At 41.0% G+C, this 14387-nt stretch overlaps 1 protein-coding gene across 1 annotated transcript in view; it reads left to right on the plus strand.

The window, feature by feature from the left end:
• Positions 1–14387, plus strand: part of LOC115788167 (voltage-dependent P/Q-type calcium channel subunit alpha-1A-like) — a 75008-nt gene that overhangs the window by 60180 nt on the left and 441 nt on the right. The window contains exons 32-37 of the mRNA XM_030741483.1: positions 2020–2025; positions 5527–5643; positions 5735–5800; positions 7055–7146; positions 7279–7429; positions 8434–8561. Of these exons, the coding sequence (XP_030597343.1) occupies positions 2020–2025; positions 5527–5643; positions 5735–5800; positions 7055–7146; positions 7279–7429; positions 8434–8561 (560 nt within the window). The remainder of the gene's footprint in view (positions 1–2019; positions 2026–5526; positions 5644–5734; positions 5801–7054; positions 7147–7278; positions 7430–8433; positions 8562–14387) is intronic.

Here is a 14387-nt window from a genome sequence, read left to right on the forward strand (position 1 = left end):
AATGTATTATACCGATTTATTTGTGACTCGCATGTAGAAGCCCAAAGGTACTCCTTGGCATTATTTAACATGTGAAAAACATTAAACTCTTAAGGATCAAGCAAGACTGTGAGGAATAGTATAATCACCACTTCCATAAATCTGGCTTATCCTTCTTTAATCATCAGAATTTGCTGTTAAGTTGCTGTCATCTGTGAGCAACCTCTCACTGTTAACTGTGATTTTGTTGGTACTTGTATGTTTAATATTAATTACATATGTGTTAATATAACTGTGGATATGAGGTCAGTACTTGTGGAATTCAGTAGCTGTTTCAGCCTTTCTTCACTGTCCAGCTTGGTGTTTTGAATTTCAGATTAAGCTTTCTTATCCTAAGTCTTTCTCTCATTCACAGTGACTAGATTAGCAGTAAGTGTGCTAAGTACTAACTACTGCAGTACTTGCAGCTGATTAAAAAAACACCCTCTGGCCATGTTGGAGGGCCTGCATTTACATGATTGCTGTGTGAGCAGGCCTTAATTGACATCTGTGTTGCTTTAAATAATGAACTGACTGTTTCAGACAGCTGATTGATTTATTTGTCAGGATGGTGCAGGCAGGTGGTGGCAGCTGAATTACTGGTTGCTTCTACCGGCTCCCCAAGTAAATTTGAGTGTTCATAATGGATAATAATTACATAGTGACTTTTCAAACAGCCAAAAACAGCTGTTAGTCCAGGTTAACTGAGCTGTCTGCATATATATCAAAAAAACCCCTCTTTTTCTCTTTAATGTCTTAGTTTTCTTTATGTTTAGTTCATTGTTAAAGTAACGCCTAACGTAGCTGCAGAACAGAATGAGGTGAAACTTCAGAGTTACAGATACCAGTCAACTCTGAAAGTCCCCTTCACTTTCAAATTAAGGACTAAACACTAATGTAGTCAAGATCTATTCATTTTTATTCATTTGTACGATCTAGGCAAATACAGTAATAACGTTTCAAGCGAATGTTCGGATTCTTTCATTTAATGTTTTAAAATGGAACCTATTATTCCTTTTTTATTTTCTCTCATTTATACAACATAATTACCCAAAAGGTTGGGATGCTGTGTAATGTGTAAATAATCTAATTACAATGTTATTTATTTATTTATTTATGCATATTAGACATGGTCAAAATTTCAAATAATGAGGTGAACATATGTGCAGTGTATTCACAGTTAGCCAAAAGTTCAGACTTCAGACTGCTCTAAATGCTCTGTTTCAGACAGTTCTTTTCACTCTTGGCTCTGTATGATGTCAGTGATAGTGGATATACCAAATATGGTATCGCTGTGAGCACAGAAGCCCCACCCACCTGCTGTACCAACCTTCTGTTTGCAAAGAGCAGGAAATCAGAGGAAAGTTGGCTTAAAAAGGGGGAGGAGCTACAGCAGCTTGTTTCAGACAGTGAGGCCTTGTATCAGATAAATAAGGATTATTGTAAACTGTGAATCATGCACACCTACTTTAGCATAATACATTACCTTTGGCTTCAAATAAATGAACTTTGGTAAATAAAATGTGGTTTTGTGACAGAGCTGGAAAAAAGAGAGGCTGAACTTGCTGTTTCCTATATGAACTGTTGTTGTCTTGAAGTTTTTCACTGCTTTTGTGATGACATCCATATTGATTCTGTCTTCCTCTTCTATCTCTTCACATGCTTTCTTTAAACCTCTCTACTTTGTTGGCACCCTACGCCCCTCCCGCTCCCTCCTCCTATGAAAAAATCCATCCAATCAAAATGCACTATGAAATCCTTCATTGTGTTCTCCATCCATCCTGCACCATGACATGTGGTGGTGGTCCTGTGATGATGATAATGATGATGGTGATGGTGTGTGTTTCACCCCATGGCCAAATAAAACACACAACCAACACCCACCCACTTACCTTCTCCCCTCTCCCCCCTCAAAAAATTATCTGTCACCCACTCACATTTTACTACAACTTGCCAAATGAAAAAACAAATCCTCCTCTGTCTACATCTTGGCAAATGTAGAATCCGGTTGGTTTGTAATTTATTTCTCAAAACTTTCTGCTGCATCTTCATTGAGTGTGCTTACCTTCGATTCATTTCACCTGCTCTCTCATGGCCAGTCTTAACCCTGACCCCAGTGCATGCGCTTTCTGTATGATGGGCTTTTAAACATAGAGAAGCCCATTATTGATGTAATACATTATTACTGTACAATAGAAGGTGCAAGAAAAAGCTTCCTGGTCACGTTACTTCACTCATCCATAGACTGTATGTAAAAAAAAGCTCAGGTAGCTTCTGACTAAAGTCTGAAACCCATGTGGAAGAGTCTTAAACATGCATTCTTTATAAAGGCCCACAGGGGGTGACTCCTCAACCTCTGGGTGACCACTTTCAATGGCAAGGCAATTGCCTACTTTGCCCACTTTGCCTGGAGGGAGGCAACAGTCGGGGTCTGACTCAGACCGACTGCATTCCCTCTCAGATCGCCAACATAATGCAATCAGTCTGAATCAGTCTGCACTGATTGGCGCAGCTTATCTGTGAAGCATCTCTTTGCAAGGGGACTCAATTCAGGAAAGTTGCTGAGTCTATGTCATTTTGCAGTCAAATCGCTACCCTGTAGCAACTGTGTCAATTTGTGTATCGATGAGTTTCTGGCTGGACTCTGAATCTAAATAGTTCATGTGAATTTCTGTGTACAGTGTTGTATTTGTATTTGCCCCTTTTTGAGTTCTTTGATTTTTTTCATTTTGTCACCCTTCCATGTTTCAGCTCACCAAACAAATTTGAATATTAGCCAAAGATAACCCGAGTAAAGTCAACATCCAGTTTTTTAAAAGCTATCCAAACCTCGCTGCCCCCCTCCCCTTGTAAAATCATGAATTAACTGTGATTAACAACAGGTTTTGAAAAGTTCAATTTACTTAGCCACACCCAGGACTGATTACTGCCACTTAAATAGAACCTGTCTGAAAAAGTGAAGCAGGCTAAAAAATCTCAAAAACCATCATGTCATGCCACGATCTAAAGAAACAGCTGAGAAACAAAGTCACTGACATCAGTCTGGAAAGGGTTACAAAGCCATTTCTGAGGCTTTTAGGACTCCAGTGAACCACAGTGAGAGCCATTATCCACACATGGTGAAAGTATGGAACAGTGGTGGACCTTCCCAGGACTGGCCGAACTACCAAAATTACTCCAAGAGCGCACTGACGACACATCCAGGAGGTCACAAAAGAACCCAGAACAACATCTAAAGAACTGCAGGCCTCACTTGTCTCACTTAAGGTCAGAGTTCATGATTCAACAATAAGAAAGAGACTGGACAAAAATGGCATCTATGGGAGAGCTCCAAGGAGAAAACCACTGCTGACCAACAAGAACACAAAGATTCGTTTCACGTTTGCCAAAAACTTCTTGATGATCCCTTTTGGGGAAATATTCTGATATTGAGATGCTTTGGTATGATCTTAAACAGGTCGTTCATGCTTGAAAACCCTCCAATCTGGCTGAATTAAAACAATTCTGTAAAGAAAAGTGGGGCAAAGTTCCTCCACAGCGAAGTGAAAGACTCATTGTAAATACTGTAAATGTTTGATTGCAGTTCTTGCTGCCAAGGATGGTGCGACCAGTTATTAGATTTAGGGGGCAGTTAATTTTTCACATAAGACCAGGTGGGTTTGGATAGCTTTTTTCCCCTTAATCAATGAAACCATCATTTAAAAACTACATTTTGTATTTACTCAGGTTATCTTTGTCTAATAGTAAAATTACTTTGATGATCTGAAACATGTAAGTGTGACAAGTACGCAAAAAAAAAAATCAGGAAGGGGGCAAATACTTTTTCACAGCACTGTAGACAGGAACAGATTTGCAGTTAATCAGTGTATTATCACAAATAGATTGCATGTGTTTGCCACCTTGACCCCATTTAGTTGGAAAATGACAGCAGACTGAGTTCATCTTATTGCCATTTTGTCACCGTCTTGATGCACCAAAGTTGCTTTAAAGACGGAAACTGAATGTGAGTAGTCGCAGACCTGGTCCCCGTCTTCGGTGCAAATGTTTCACAGGCAACGAGAATGCAAGTTTATTGCACACGGTCACGAGCATTTTGATCGTGCAGCAGCCTCCAGCCACTGTTTTCCCTAGTGTGACTGTAGCATTAGTGAGATCCACCTCTCACTCATTGTGCCCAGTCCAAAATGATGAGGCTTCATCTTTTATATACAGTCTATAGAGTCATCCCCAAAATTTCCAATAGGTCATTTTCTAGCCAGCTAGTTTATGATGTGCTCTGCATCACTGGTCCCCTCTGGACTGCATGTAAGCCAGTTCTTTTCTCCAACCATGCCATGCTTGAACTGAGGTGGCTCGCTGGTCCCTCCCCAACCCTAATCCTGCTCCTCTATACATCTGCCTCTTCATGCGCCTTTTCGCCTTGCCTGTCAAATGCAAAATGCCAAAACCTCATCAGAGTTTGGCTGCTGTATAGTAAATATTTTCTCTAGAGATGCATAGGATAGGATATTAACTGAGATTCCTGCTATAAGAATCACATGTTTTATATTTAAGACATTAGTTCTCTGCTTTCTAATCATTTAAAAAAGGAACCAAAGATACCAAATTCTTTATGATATGCAGGCATCTATATCTAAATATCACTCTAATTGACTTTGGACTGATATGGAAAAGTTTGTTGTTTTTTTTTTTTTAGGATGATCAAATGTATTAAGTACACAGATTCAAATTAAGAAAATGTGCAAATATATTGGCATGGACCTTTCAAATGAGCCAGTCCAATGGAAAAGAAAATCAGTAGTGGATTTGTGATACTGAATCCATGTTGAGAGCAGCTTTGTGTTGGAGTTTCTCCAGTTTATATGCTCATTGGCTGCTTTTCTCTAGAGCTTAGATGCCAAGTTCTGACTGGTTTTGAAACGATTTTATTTTTATATTGCAATTTTTTTTACAATTCCAAATTCAGCATCGCCAGTGAACTCAAGCCAGGCTCTATTTGGGTTTGTGTGTGTGTGTGTGTGTGTGTGTGTGTGTGTGTGTGTGTGTGTGTGTGTGTGTGTGTGTGTGTGTGTGTGTGTGTGTGTGTGTTTGACAGGCACATTGCACTATGCTCCATCTGGTGTGGCCTGCCCTCCTCCCCTCCCCCTCAGAGATCAGTGCATTTTGTTCTCTTTAAAAAAACAAACTGTTTTGCTGTACCAGATTGGATGATGACCTTTAAACTCTTAAAATTATTATTTTCCTTTTTTTTCCTTCCTTCTTATTTTTGTTCTCGTTCTTGGTTTTTATCTTCAGCCTTGCTCTTATCTGAAGTTGCATCCACTGAGAGCCATTATGTTTGCAGTTGCATTAGTTTTGTTGGTTTTGACTTCTTTCTCTCTCTCTCTCTCTTGCGTTATTCCTCTCTTTCTTCAAGTGTTCATTTTAGTTTTTCTGTTTGGTAGAGGAATGCTGTGCAGGTATGTGCGTACTCGGGGAAACTCACAGTGTTTTCCCTTTGTGCTGTAGAATAATGCCATCAGTTTGAGCTTCCTGAGGCTCTTCAGAGCAGCTCGCCTTATAAAGCTGCTGAGACAGGGAGAGACCATCCGCATCTTGCTGTGGACCTTCGTCCAGTCCTTCAAGGTTTTCGCTTATTAACTGACGCAAACAGCAAGTACACACAGTCACAATGTACTTAATTGCACTGACAAGTATTTCCTGTCTGCTGTGCTAGGCTTTGCCATATGTGTGCCTACTTATTGCCATGCTCTTCTTCATCTATGCCATCATTGGCATGCAGGTGAGTACTGAGATTTTTACATTTGATATGTTGGGAGGGTAACAGTGTGAACATCATAGAATGTGCTGTTCACCCTTGTGGAGGCTATTTCTGACAGTTTTGTCAGAAATAGCCTCCACATGAGCAAACCACTAGAGGTCGCTAGGGCTCTGGCACAGATACTGGTCCTGCTGCTGGTTTGATGCCCTCCTACAGCCTCGTCCAGCTCTCCTCATGAATTGTCCAGTCTTCTGATATCGACTCGACACTCTTGAGACAGTCTCCATGTGCTCATGTGCCACTCTGGAGGACCTGGAATACCTGTGCAACCTGAATGGGGTGCATTTACCACCTCAAGCTACTAACAGTGACAAGAACACTAGCAAAAAAGCAAACAGAGAAAAATCAGTCAAGAAGGTTAAGGAGAGAGCAATGGTCTGTGGCCACCACCTGCAAAATTGTTCCCTTTTGGGGGTTGTCTTGTTGCCATTCCAGTTCACCCCCATTTCCACCAAAGCAGGTGGATTGGATTCACAGTGGTTTATGCTGCCTAACTGCTCAGATTGAGATCCCTGAAGTTTGACTTTGTGTTATGCTGATGGTCAAGTGTTACCTTCATTTCATAATTTTATAATACACCTCAGTGTATTATACTATAAATTGACTCATAAGAAACATTTCAATTTTGTACCTGACAGGGTGAGGTAGTGGGCTGTTTTAAAAATCCATCACATGGGTTTCATATAGGTTTTGTATATGGAAGTAAAATCTGCAAAATAAGCTGGCAAATAAATACTACAGTACAATGTTAAAAAAGCAAGGTGTGATCAAAAGGTTTGCTTTAAGGCTGCCTCCTTGTGTACCTCTGGACTGCTTCCGGTGGTGCTGCTAATAGACGGCTCACTCTATTCCTTTGAGTCGAAATGGTCATCCCTCAACTTGAACCTCCTTCTGGGGGAAGAGGATAAAGTTGCAGGTCAGGTCTTTTGTGGCTAATTTTCTCCCTCAGATGCTTTTGAACATTACAGTAGAACTTTTTATTCCTTTTCATGGGTGAAATCATCAAAGAGTAATTAAAGATTAAAAAATAGAAATATAAAATAGGAATTAAAAATTTAGGGTATGGAATTGAGTTACGAGGATGGTAATTAAAAGCAGCATGTTGGATAAAACTATTGTTATTGTGCTGAAAATGGTTCAAGCAGGCACTGCATGCTGTAACTCCATTGCTTCAGCTTCTTGTTTTTTCTTTCTTTGTCTACTTTTTGCGTGTAGTTGTTTGGGAACTTAAAACTAACGGAGGACGATGGAATCAACGAGCACAATAACTTCAGAACCTTCTTCATGGCCCTAATGCTCCTGTTCAGGTAAGTCATCCCTCTCTTATTCTCCTGTTGTCTCTCTGTCATGTAAAACTGTTAAAAAAAAAATGTTGTAATGGCATCAGGTTTTGTTTGTTTGTTTGTTTATGTTTTGATTTTTATTCATATCTCATGCAGGAGTGCTACAGGTGAAGCATGGCAAGAGATCATGTTGGCTTGCCTGGATAAGAAGGAATGTGATGAGAAATCAGGGAACACAGGAAAGGAGTGTGGCAGCACCTTCGCCTACACCTACTTTGTCTCCTTCATCTTCTTGTGCTCTTTTCTGGTGAGAAAAACAAATGAATGTATGTTTAAATTGTTCATGCAAACACACACGCGCACACACACACAGAGTTTGCTCAGTGCTTTGAGTGCTCAAATTGAGTAGAAGTGAGCTATATAAGTAGCAGTCCATTCCATTCCACTTCCTGGCCACTTTGTTAGGTACACCTGTTCAACTACTTGTTAACGCAGATATCTAATCAGAAAATCACATGGCAGCAACTCAGTTCATTTAGGCACATAGACACGGTTGAGACAACCTGCTGAAGTTCAAACTGAGCATTACAGTGGAGCAAAAAGGCCCGAATGCTTCGAGTTAATAGGAAGGCACCAGTAACTCAAATAATCACTCATTACAACCAAGGCATGCAGAGGAGCATCTCTGAATGGACAACACGTCAGACCTTGAAGCAGAAGACCACACCAGGTACCACTTCTGTCAACTGAGAACAGGAAACTGGGGCTATAATTTGCACAGGCTCACCAAAATTGGACAAAAGATGATTGGAAAAATGTTGTCTGGTCTAATGAGGGTCAGTTTCTCCTGTAACAATAAAATGGTAGGGTCACCGTGAAAGCATGGATCCATCCTGTCTTGTATAAATGGCTGTTTTGATGCTTCCAGGAGGACAACACACCACGTCAGAAAGCTCAGATCATCTCAAACTGGTTTCCTGAAGACGAAGAGTTCATTGCATTCAAATGGCCTCCACAGTCCTCTGGGATACAGTAGAACAGGAGATTTGTTTCATGGATGTGCAGTCGAAAAATCTGCAGCAACTCTGTGATGCTATCATGTCAATACAAACCATCATGTCTGAGGAATGTTTTCAGTATCTTGTTGAATCTATGAAGAATTAAAGCAGTTCTAAAGGCAAAAGAGTGTCTACTAACAAGGTGTACCTGACAAAGTGTCCGGAGGGTGTGTGTATTTATTGTTTGAATAACATTTTCTGACAAAATTAAGACTCCTGTGCAAGTAGTATGTTTGCCACGTACTTGTTCCAGATGCTGAATCTGTTTGTGGCTGTCATCATGGATAATTTTGAGTACCTAACTAGAGACTCTTCCATCTTGGGGCCTCATCACCTGGATGAGTATGTAAGGATATGGGCTGAGTACGACCCCGCAGCCTGGTGAGTGACACACGCATGGACTCAAAACTCACACGTTGGCAGGCACACAAAATACAAATGCAGGTTCAACGCAGTCTTGATGTGTACACTGCTGGAAAGTTCTCTGATAAACTGCATTAAAGCTACTGGCAGCTAGATGTTCCAGCAGTACACTGTTAAATTACAGTGTACCTACCCTAACCTACAAAAAATGTTATCTTACTGTAAAAAAAAGTCTTACAGTATAATACTGTCAACTTTTTGAATATCATTATATTCCTACTATAATGCTCCTAGTTTAATCTCCATATAAACTTTGCTTCTGTAAAATGTAGCTACATGAATTCAGTTTATTTTCTTTCTTGAATTATAACAAGCTATTAGCTTTGTTGTAATCTCCACCACATTGTACAGTCATGGAAATGTTGCAGTTTTCCACATTTACCTCACCCTGAAGCCTGATATCAGTCACTTCAGCAGTCTCTGTCATGATGGTCCGCTGCTAGATGAACGTTAGCACTGTTCTCGGCCGCACAAATAAAAGCATAAACACAAAATAACTGAAATAAACCACAAACCTTGTAAATGAAGTATTTGAAGCAGACGCTCTTTCCTAGCTGACAAAAAAAGTGTATTACACCATAAAAATATAGCAGCGTGCTGTTAATATTTTATACTGTTCTTGCTAAGAGCGGTACGGTGCTACACAAACATCCCTGGAGTTCTACAGCAGTTTGTTGCAGTGTAGTTTAGAAAAACCCAAGTTAGAAAATGTGTGTGTCTACAGAAATGTATAAATAGTCTTTTGCTGAATGCGAAGTTACTCTTAACCCCTGACTTTCTCTCCTGCCCCGAAACGGGCAAAGAGCAGTGTCGCAATCTCATCCGGGAAGCATGCCGATCAAATGGGATCTGCAACATGTGACGATAGTTCAAAGTGGGACAGTTCAGGCTGTCCTGCTTCAGCACTCTTCCAACCACCTTTCTCTCTTTTTCTCTCTCTTTCGTCACTTTAAATGCCTTCTCTTTCAAAGTTGCGCTGAATGTTACCCTCCCTTCTCCCCTGTTTATTTTGAGTGTGCATGCATGAGATGAAGATTATTTTCTGAATGTTTCTGCTTTTTCTTTATCTTCTTTCTCTTCTTCTGCTCCCTTTGATTTCTTTTTTCTCTCTCTCTGTATTTTGTGAGTTTCCCTCACCTAACCTCCCCTCCTTGTATTTTTCTTGCAGCGGGCGCATACATTATAAGGATATGTACAGTTTATTGCGAGTTATCTCCCCTCCTCTGGGCCTTGGCAAGAAGTGCCCACATAGGGTGGCCTGCAAGGTTTGGACTAAACCCCTAAAGCACAAACTTAAACGCAACCTGCTCGCCTTTAAGAGACTGGAATGAATGTTGCTCTATATCACTCTTAAAACCAACTCTTTCTTACTTCAACTTTTTATTTCCATTGGTTTGAGTTTTTTTTTTTTTTTTTTTCGGGTTTGCATTCATTTTTTTTAAACTCATTTCACCATTTAACCATTTGGGGGGGGGGGGTTCTGTTGTATATGCATTCTGACATGACAATGAGAATGTTTGGGACAATGCAGAAATGCACACACACACACTCTCTTTTACACATGCGCACACACACACACGCACACACACTGATTGCAGTGTGTGAAGCATGAGGTGGTGCACTGCACTTGCTATTGTCTTCTGACTGAAAGCTGGGGAAAATGACACTGACATGTTTGAACTCAGGATTATGTAAACATTAGACTCTAGACTCCAGTCAGCCATTGTGTTTTATCTCTGCTTGCTGTCTAATTTTGCCTGGGCAGAAAATGGTTGAGCAATGTGCATTGTTCTTGTTTGAGTTGGGGTTCAGGTGTGGGAGGTAGGGGTTGTTACAGAGACACACACAGAGTTTGGTCTGAGTTCTGCTAACTTCAAAGCTCTTAGCGAGGCCAGTGTTTTCCAGCCATGCGCCACAGAAAGTTAAAAATGTGCAGACTTTGATTATACTCACTGAAACAGCTCATGCGGCTGGTAGACACTAGTTAATCAGCTGCTGTTAGTTAAAATGAAAAACTGCAACATCTTGTACCTCCATGGCACATGTTTGGAAACCACTGTTCTAACCTGATTGTAATATTACATTTTAAAGCCACTATGTGTAGTTTTTGTGCACTTACACTGATGGTTTGGTTGTTGAAAAAAATCTTTAAAAAGAGTGACATCATAAAAACACTGGTGTTTTATGTCGCTAAGTAAATATCATAAAAGTTCGACCAAAATCTGTATATAAAAGATGGATGTCGGCACCATGACATCATTGACTGGTTTGTAAAGTCCTGCTCTGAAACCTCAATTTTAGCAATATGGCCATCTTTGCTTTTTTAAGCAAGTTAGCAAAGTGCAGCCAAAGATCATAAGGCTGTATCATGCACACAAATGCTTGCCCATTAACAGTAATTTCACACACCAAAACTGGAGCAAAGACTGCTTGTTAGTACAATTAGTTATACAGAAAGGCATATTATTTGTCAGATAATTGCATTAAACCTTTGAGTTCTAAGTCGTCATAGGTAGCAACCCTAATCCTACCTGAATCCTGTGTTTTGATGAAAGGCAAAACAGACCTTTTAGAAAAAATGTTTTTGATGTTTGATTACCAAGACTTGGGGAACAGTTGAATAAAAACAAAAATTACATATTCTGTTTGCCTGTGATTAGAGTTTGGTCATCACCAATGATGAGTTAGACCTCAGAAGGTATAAAATGTGCCACCAAATCTGCAAACTTGGTTGAGGGTCCACTTCCACTTGGGGTGGCTGTAGCTCAGTAGGTAGAGCAGGTCACCTCCTAATCGGAAGGTCAGCGGTTTGATTCCTGGCTACTCCAGGCTGCATGCCAATGTATCCTTGGGCAAGATACTTAACCCCAACTGTTGGAGTGTGAATGTTAGATAATTAAAGCACTTAGCTAATCATGGAAGTGCTTGTATGAATGGGTGTGCATGGGTAAATGTAAAATGTGTTGTATAAGCGCTTTGAGTGCTCAGACTGAGTAGAAAAGCGCTATATAAGAACTAGTGAATTTACCATTTACTTTAGCAACTCCAACTAGTCAAACTGAGTCATAACAGCCTTACATGCATACCACTAACCCTTCTGAAACCCTATGTGGTAACTTGCACTGTAACCTGATGTACACCTCCCCATTTTTCAAATTGGTGATTGAGACTGGATGAACTCAAAGAGAGAAACTCTACCACTACCTGGTGATTTGGTGGTGAAATTGCAGAGCAACAAAGGCACCCTGGCACAGGTATAAATACTGACAATGGCTGATGCATAGGCTGCACGGCAGGCTCTGTGTACATTCAGTGCAGAAGTCTAAATTAAGCTGGAGTCTCTGAAGAATGGACTGGAGCCAGCCTCAAGTGGCCATTTAAGGAATTGCAGTTTTTCTTCACTTCCTGCCTTCTCGTTTTAGCACCAAAGGTTGCTTCAGATACAATGGCTGAATGTTTTTTGTGTAAGTCTGTGTAGATTCTCAGTTATCCAGGTCATAGTAGTCTCTGGAGCTTGAAAAAGGCGACTGGACTTCTTTTTGTTTCTTGAAGACGTTTCACCTCTCATCCGAAAGGCTTCTTCAGTTCTCAACCAAATGGTGGAGAGACCCAGGTATTTAAACCCCTGTGGGCGTAGTCCCCTGGAGGTGGTTATGACCCTCTATTGATCATGTGCTTGAACACATGTGCCCAGGTGTGAAGGGGGCGTGGGTCATATTTAATCAGTGGTTTCAGTTTTTTGTGTAACTTCTTCTTTACATAATTTTGTTAGAATTTTGCTTTATTTTTTCTAATTGACAAAAGCAAAATCTACAAAAAAAACCTCTTCAGTTGGATGGATGTTCAAACTGCTGGGTATCCTGCACATAGTGGCTTTAAATGTTAGAGGAACCAAAACTAGTATTAAGCCTGTTACATTACCTTCATATAGAATGCACCCAGTGCTCTCAGTACAAAAATATCCAAGTCAAAAATTGCAGTACTTTTCTTAAACCTGTAGTAACGTGAAGATAAACGGACCAACGACTATTAACCATTTCGTAAGTAATCAAATCAGCCATGAAAGGACCGCAATCTACAGGGATACTGTAAATGATTTATGTACAATAAACGTACACTTATTGGACATTTTTACAGAAATATGCCTCAGTGATATAATTAAAAACTTGTGGATCCCACACGCTTGTGTTGACACACTGAGAGGAGAATGTAACAGGAGATGGGGTAACAGTTTATATTCATTGTTACCTGAAGTACTGTAATGAGATGGCCAAACTTGCTCTGTTTGTGGCTTTGGTGTATGGGGAAAAAGGAAAGAGGCAGGGTGTGTGTGTGGTTTGGGGCAAGGACTCTTGACATTAAAGGGAAAAGTCTTGTGTCCACCAGGTACCTCTTAGTAACTGCTGGTGTCGGCGGATGTTTGCGGGAAGATTCGTTGGTTGTGACATTTGCATTTACTTCTGAAGATGTTGCTAATGAACCAGTTGAACTGAATTATCGTGAATCACTGAGAGTAGGCTTGTTGTTTATATTTATTTCTTAATTGTATTGTGCTATTTAACTGTTAAATAAACCCAAACCATCTGCATCAGGCTGCAGATATGTGATGCTGTGCGTTCACAGTGTCGCAATATTTCCATCTGTGAAGTTCTTCTTGTCCTTGACCGGCATGTTTTTGAGTTGTGAGGCCTGTGACGGCAGTATATTTGTATAGCTCTACACCCTTCAGTAGATATTCCACTTTATCCAACTCTGTATCTATCAAACTAACAGGTTCATGCTATCTGGACAGGCTGATTCTGTGTTGAATTTCTTTCATTTTCATTGTAGCTCGAACACAACCAAAACTTTTTGAATATCTAGATCTCCTAGAAAGACTTAGCGTGAACTTTCCGATCATCGGGCAGGGCTTCCCTGAACATCTAAAGGCACAGCTGTGAGTGGAGGTTCCTGGTGGAGACGCAGCCTCAATAATGGACTGCATTGACTTGTCACTGTGACTCACTCCGATCTCTGCAGCGGCGCTTTTCTTTGCCTGCTAGAAGCCCCGCTGCCAGTTCTATCCGAGCGGCGAAAGAGGGCAACGACTTTAACAAAAAAACACCCAAATCCCCTTTTCACCTCGCATAGAACGGTATCTCAACAGCAAGTAACTAAACTAAATAACACCTCCTCCAACCCTCCCCTCCTTCCCTAACCTTTCTCCCTGCCTCCCTCCCTTCCCTCCTCTTCTCTCCACTAACTTTATGATATACCAAACTAGAAGCCACGTAACACACCCCCTCTTTTTCTCTCGTTCTCTTTCCTTCTCTTTTTCTCTCACCACAGCAACCACATATCCACAGTGATCAAAACAATAACCTCTGTGTATTTGTTTCCCCCCCCCTTCCTTTCCTTTGTCGGTCTCTTTTTATTTCTCCTCATGTCTCCCCTGAACGCACCTCTGTCTGCCTGCGTTCTTCCCTTTTAATCCTCCTCCTCCCTACCCCCCATTGTTTTTCTTTCTTACGTTTTTACGTCGTCCGTCTTTGTTTGTTTTGTCTGGTGTGTGTGTGTTGTGTATGGGGTGTTGGATGCATGTGCACATGTGGTGCGTGCGTGTATGTGTGCGTGTTTGTGGCCACTCCAGCGGCCGGATCAGTTACACAGACATGTATCAGATGCTAAGACACATGTGTCCGCCGCTAGGCCTCGGGAAGAGGTGTCCCGCCCGGGTCGCCTATAAGGTAGACTCGCCCCCCACCTTACCCCTCCACCCGCCCCCACCCCACCCCCTCAGCCACC

The sequence above is a fragment of the Archocentrus centrarchus genome, chromosome 1 (genome assembly GCF_007364275.1).
Source record: "Archocentrus centrarchus isolate MPI-CPG fArcCen1 chromosome 1, fArcCen1, whole genome shotgun sequence".
NCBI lineage: Eukaryota > Metazoa > Chordata > Actinopteri > Cichliformes > Cichlidae > Archocentrus > Archocentrus centrarchus.